General features: G+C 54.7%; 1 protein-coding gene across 1 annotated transcript; it reads right to left on the reverse strand.

The window, feature by feature from the left end:
* Positions 1 to 462: 462 nt before the first annotated feature.
* LOC141548516 (heterogeneous nuclear ribonucleoproteins C1/C2-like) lies at positions 463 to 5,521 on the reverse strand. Its single transcript, XM_074277464.1, has 3 exons — positions 5,392 to 5,521; positions 4,847 to 5,039; positions 463 to 1,237 (listed from the first exon to the last, which is right to left on the reverse strand). Exons 1-3 carry the CDS (start codon positions 5,428 to 5,430, stop codon positions 918 to 920), a joined length of 552 nt encoding a protein of 183 aa, XP_074133565.1. The 5' UTR covers positions 5,431 to 5,521; the 3' UTR covers positions 463 to 917.
* Between the last annotated feature and the right edge of the window lie 854 nt (positions 5,522 to 6,375).

Below are 6,375 nucleotides of genomic sequence, written 5' to 3' on the forward strand. Positions count from 1 at the left end.
TGTCCTGGTCACTCTCTTGGCCCAGGTCTTAGGACCTTATGAGAAGGCTATAGGCTCTCAAAGGCAGAAAATATCAGAGTACTTGTGCCACAACTTGCAGGAGGGAAACAGAAATTCTCATGGCATCAGATGGCAGAGGGCACAGGCAAAGTAGTGGAAGGGCAGAGAAGTGTGCCCCAGTTGTAGCCTGGATTCAAACCTCACGGCCTTAACCTAGGGACAGCTTTACCCATGAGCTACAGGTATGAGGGAGCAATAACATGCTGGGGCCCCTGCCCCCCGCCCTCTGTCTCCAGGTTCCCAAATCCAGGGGCCCGATGGCTAGCCGCAGCATCTTGCTGAAAATGGTGGGATCTTTGCTTCTTTACCATATCAGTTCCTGAAGAACAGGAACTCCCACTAACTCCAAGGTCCCCCACCACCACCACCACCAAGGTTCCCTTTGAAAAAACAAATTACAAACACAGCAATAGAACTTTTTATTGTTGAACCAGAAAAAAAGTCATGAGAGTTAAATGAGCAAAGTTACAGGGGCCTTAGTGTAACTCTAAGGGAGAGCTACAGCAAACAGGAAAGGGGGCCACCTGTAAGGGAGAGGGGAGCTAATGAGCCTGGGGAGTATAACATTGAGGACAAGAGGGAGCATATGCTCGAAGATATCATGGGAGAGGACCCGGGGAGGCTGGCTCTAGGATGACGGCCTAGCTGTGACAATAAGGGGGGAGCCTTCCGACTGGGACCCATGGGTGCTAAAGAGCTCTGCTCACCCCAGATGGCATTTCTGTTGCCCTCTGGCTCCTCCAGGGCCACCGCTGCCACCACCAGCACCACTACCCTTCTTCCATCATTCTAGAGCCACCCCAGCCAGTCCTCCCTGCCCTGATCTTTATGGTCCTCCTCCCCCAGGCGGGCCCCTCCTAAGCACGGTTTCCCGCATCGCCATCAACGCCACCTCCGCTCTCCTCCATCTCCATGTTGGTGTCAGCTTCCTGCACAGCATTGTTGCTCTCCATCTCTTCCTCGGGTCTATTCCTCACGTAGGGCTCGCACTGCTCACTCGGGTCACTTTCCATCTGCTCCAGGCTGGCCAGCAGAGCATCCACCTTCTCTTCAATCTTCACCAGCTCCTTCTTGATTTCCTGGAGGTCATCACCTTTCGCTTCTTCGGAAGAGAAGGCGAGGACCCCCTCGTCGTTCATGGAGGAGACTCCACTCTTGCCTTTGCGGGACATGATTTCTGAAAATCACAACAATGGACACAATTGTCATGAGCGCCACTTTGCAAGTGTTCTAAGGCTCGCAACAGATCCAACATGGACCAACATTTCATGGAGTCCTTACATTGAGACTACCATCAGAGAATGGCAAATGATTGGATTGCCAACTGATAGAGCAGGGTCTGTCTACACTGCCTGGTACACAAAAAGTGGACTTTAGACACAGTACATGAATACACTCACTGGAGCCAAGAGTGGAAGGTGTGTGTGTGTGTGTGTGTGTGTGTGTGTGTGTGTGTGTGTGTGTATGTGTGTGATGGAGAGCCAAGGGTCCAAAAAAAAAAAAACAGTGGCAGGAGAGCTAGAGAACCCCCAAAGAAAAGGGATGTAGCCATATTGGTTTCATACTGCCCATGCAAAAATATATTCACAGGAGGCAGTCCAAGAACCAGAGAGGTCAAGGGTTGCTGAGGAGCTTTCGGTGTATCAGCAAAGGGACAAGAAGTGATTGTACCATGGGAGAGGAGTGGATTGCTGGAAACTTTTATCAGCACAGTGGACACATCTCTAATAGGGAAGGAGAACAAAGTCCTAGCCAGTGGACACATGGGTGGGGTGTACCCTCGACTTCAAGAATGAAGGTACATAGTTTCCAAGGAAGAACAGAATGAACCAAAAATTCAGAACAGCCAGAGGGACAAGCCTAGGGGTGCTTGTCTGGAGAGATAGCAGCCTGGCCTTGGGGTAAGGCTGATTCAAGGCTGGCCTCAGACAATGATTTGCCCTGGAGCCCTGGCCTTCCAAGGCCCTGGGCAATACTCTTAAGGCTTTTAAATGGCAAAGAAGATGCCCACCTGCCTCCTAATTCTTCCCTAAGTCACCTGGTTTGGCCTTCAGAGGTACTGAAAGCACCCTGGACACCCAAGGATTGTGTCCACAAAGCCTTTGTTCTAGTCTGTTAGACTAGTTTGTTCTAGTCCCAAAGTGGAACCCTCCGGTGGTCCAAGTCAGTTTTGGTGTCCAACTTTTTAATTGTAAATTTGTTTTTTTAAATTCTGAACCTAAGTACCAAAGAAATGACCATTGGTTTATGTAAAGTAGAACAGGAGAGGGGCCTTGAATGTCCACCCTTCTCACCTCCCTGCAGGTGAGCTCTTCTCTCCCTGCCAGGAACGGCTAAGGCACCAGATTGGGCAGGCAGCTCCTCCTCCCCACCCCCACAGCCAATGTCCTCTGCCCTAACAACCCACTTGGCATTTGTTTTCCAGTTATTTTCTTATATATGTGCTCCACCCTTCACCCAAGCTTCTGGAGATGCAGGATTGTTTCCTCTGTGTGTGTGTGTGTGTGTGTGTGTGTGTGTGTAGTGTGTGTGTGTGTGTGTATGTGTGGGTGCACATGCTTGTGTGGGTGCATTTGTGTGTATGTGTGGGTGCATACACTGGTGTGTGTGTGTGTGTGTGTGTGTGTTTCCCCTGGTACCTAGCACAGTCTATGGCACATAGTAGGCACTTAAAATGTTTGTTGATGGATTGAGACTAAAACAATTTGCTTTTCCTTTTAAGTAGTTAAGATCCACCCTGTCACTTTCAAAGCTGCTCTGTTTGGCTGGGAGGCTTTCTGCTATACCTTCCATTCTCTTCTGTGCGTTTCAAACAAACATGCTTTAGAGACTCCTTTTTTCTTTTGTAAAAATTAATTTTGTTCAATTAAAATTTTTTCTTCTTCCCTCCTCCCACACCCATTGAAAAAATAGAAAAACAAAATTCTCTGAGCAAATATGTATACCGGAACCCAAGAAATTCCTGCCACTCTGAAAATGGAAGTGTCATTCAGGACCCTGAGCCCCTTACCCTTTTGTCCAGAGGCCAGAAATATGCTTCCATCCTGACTTGCTTTTCTTTTCCTGTTTTGCTTTGGTTTTTCCCTTTTCTTGCCACCCCCATTATTATCCCCTTAGCCCCCTTGTCTTTTTTCCTGCCCATCCTCTTGTTATCCCCCTTTTTTCTGTCCATCCTCTTGTTATCCCTCTTTTTTTCTGCTCATTTTCTTGTTATCCCCCCTGGCCCTCTTACCTCTTTTTTTCTGCTCATCCTCTTGTTATCCCCCTTTTTTTCTGTCCATCCTCTTGTTATCCCTCTTTTTTTCTGCTCATTTTCTTGTTATCCCCCTGGCCCCCTCACCTCTTTTTTTCTGCCCATCCTCTTGTTATCCCCTTGACTGCCTCACCTCCATTTATTTTGGCCACCCAATGAGCATTCCCCTGGTCCCCCATTTTTCTTGTATCTTCCTTTCCTCTTGCACCCCCCTGGCTCTCTACCCCTCCCCCACAAAGAATAACATTAGAATTGTTTCCTGTGGTTGTTGATGGCTTGGATTTCTTCCTCTGAGAAGGGCCAGTTCATCCTTCTTACCATTTCTCCATTGGAAGAATGGTTCTTGATCTTCTTATTTGAAATCAGTTCCCTCTTAGGTCTGGGATGGGATCTTTATCAGAGAAATGGGCTAAAAAGATTCCCCCCCTCCCAGTTACCTGTTTCCCTTCTGATTTTAACTGCATTGGTTTTGTTTGTGCAAAACATATTTTTGGGGGTGGGGGGTCCAGCCCTCCATCCCAATTCCCCTCCCCCCGTCCAGGCCCAGTTCCACGGTCCTTCCCCCAAACCTCAGCCTGACAGGGTACAAGGGGCCCTTAGGAGCCAGCTCTGCAGAGATACATGTCTGGGAAAGGGGGGGTGCTGTACCAGACCATTTTCCCCTCACCATCGCCTCCCTCTGGCATAGAAAAGGGGCGCAAGAGACCATCCCCCTTGGACATCCTCCCCTCCCCCTCCCCCTCCCCGGGTAAGGGGCGCACAAGACCATCCCTCTTTTGCGCCCTCCTGGTATGGGAAATGGGCGCACAAGCCCTCTTCGACACCGACCACCTCCCCCCCTTCCTGGCACGGGAGAGGGGCGCAGAAAACCATTTTTCCTCTCGCCACCGCCCTCCTCTTGGCGCGGGAAAGGGGCGCAGAAAACCATTCCTTCTCGCCCCCGCCTTCTTGGCACGGGAGAGGGGCGCACAAGACCACCTCCCAAGGCACAGGAGAGGGTCGCCTAAGACCACCCCCACCTTGGTAGTAGAGAGGGGCTCACAAGATCGTCCCCTTCCACCCCATCCCCCTCGCAGGAGAGGGGTGCCCGGGACCACACCCCCCTCTCCACCGCCTCCCCATCCAAGCACAGGCGCAGTGCCGGGACCACCGACCCCCCTCTCCCGCTGCCCTCCGTCCCCCGAACCCAGGACCACCGCCCTGCCACTTTGCCCAGACCCCCCCCCCGGGCTCCCCTCCAGTGCGCACCCCCTCCCCTCGGGCGCCCTGGAGAGGCGGGGCAGCCGCCAGGGCGCGCAGAATAGCCCCAATCGGGCTAGTCCCCGGTGCCCCGGAGCCGGGAGGGAGCGGGGAGCGGGGGGCACCGTGGCGGCAGCCCACCTGCCCGGGGCCACTCTCTTGCCTCTTCCCAGGGTCCCCTGCGTCAGCCGGGCTGCAGGCCTGGGCCCGAGTCTGGGACGCCCCGGGGGATCTCCGGTGCGCACCGGCGGGCTGGCGGGCGGGCAGAGCCAGTCGGTCCCCGGGCAGACCCACCTCCGACTGGCGGCGGCACCGGCGGCAGCGGGGGCAGCAGCAGCAGCAGCGGCAGCGGCAGCAGCAGCGGCAGCAGCAGCAGCAGCAGCGGCAGTAGCACTGGCTCCTCGCTCCCTCGGGCTCTATAGCCGACTGCTCCTGCTGCCTGCTGGGAGTCTGGCCTCCTGGGCCTCACAGGACTCGCTATCACCACCTGCCACAAGGTTGGACATTGAGGGAGGGCCCACAACAGGCTAATCACCTCCCCTCCCTCCCTCCTTCCCCCTCCCTTCGTGGACTCTTCGCCAGTCACGGAGAATCTGCTTGGCCTCCCTCCGCAATGGTTAGCATACTCCCACCCCCTCGTGCCCTCCCCAGCGCAGGGATTCGGGAGCCCAGCTGTCAGTGTGCAAACCTCATTCCCCTCCCCCACGGCCCCCGTCCTTCCTGCCGACCTGTCAACCCCCGGGGGGCCCCTGCGGCCCCCCGACCTCCCGCGCCAGAGCCGCGCCCCCCCCCCCCCCCCCCCGCCATCTCCGCAATGTCTGCCCTTCCCGTTCCTGCACCTTCGGGCTGGCTCCGGACGCCCCAGCCTCCCCGGCCATCCTCCCAACACTGGTTGCGCTTTCGCTCGCTTCCCGGCCGCCGAGAACTGAGCGGTCCAGGCAGCCGCAGCCTCTGGCAACCTCCCCGCCTCTCTCCAGGCGACCACGCTCGCTCAGCGCCCGCTCCCCATCCTCCACTCCGCTTAATCCCCGAATACAGCCCCCTCCCACTGCGGGGGCTCTTGTTTACTGACCTACAGGACGCCCCCTTCCCTCTTCGATGAATGCGATCCCCGACGCCCGCTCTTCTCCCACCCCCAACTCCTACTCTGCGGGGGGAGGGGAAGGGGGGGTCCGACCTAGACAGACAGATACTCCATCAAACCAACACTCTGACCTCTAATTCTATTCGTTCCTCAATCTGATCATTGCTGGCGACTTTCTCCCATAATCCACCTGTTACACACAGGGATGGTGACATAGCCCTTGCTGTGGTCCACAAATGTCTCTGTGCCCAGGCTCCTCAACCTTCCTCAAACCCTGTTCCTCCTCCTCCTCCTCGTGAGCACCACCCTCCCACCCTTCAATTCTAGCCCAGGTTATCAGCCTTTTATTGACCACACTGTTTACCTTTGAATCCCTTAACCTTCCCCAATCTTGCCCTGCTGAGCCCCAGCTTTCTATTCCCCCCCCCCATTCATTGCCTCACTCTCACGCTACAGAATGAAGCTGGAGAAGAATCGGGAAATCTTGCTGACTGGGAACACTCTGACTTTGAGATCTCAACGGGGTCCCCACTGTGGCGAGGCAACACCTCCCTAACGGATCCCCCATTCCACTGGAGCAACATGTCGACCCTTTTCATTTCTCTTCCGGCCTCCCACAGCATCCTCTCAGCCAAGAAACTTGTTTCATATTTCACAAAAGGAGGCCATTGACTGAAAACTCCCTCTTCTCCCTTCCTCTTCATCTCCCATCACCCAGATGCCTTGGGCCACAATCTTG

Source organism: Sminthopsis crassicaudata, chromosome X, assembly GCF_048593235.1.
Source record: "Sminthopsis crassicaudata isolate SCR6 chromosome X, ASM4859323v1, whole genome shotgun sequence".
NCBI classification, from domain to species: domain Eukaryota; kingdom Metazoa; phylum Chordata; class Mammalia; order Dasyuromorphia; family Dasyuridae; genus Sminthopsis; species Sminthopsis crassicaudata.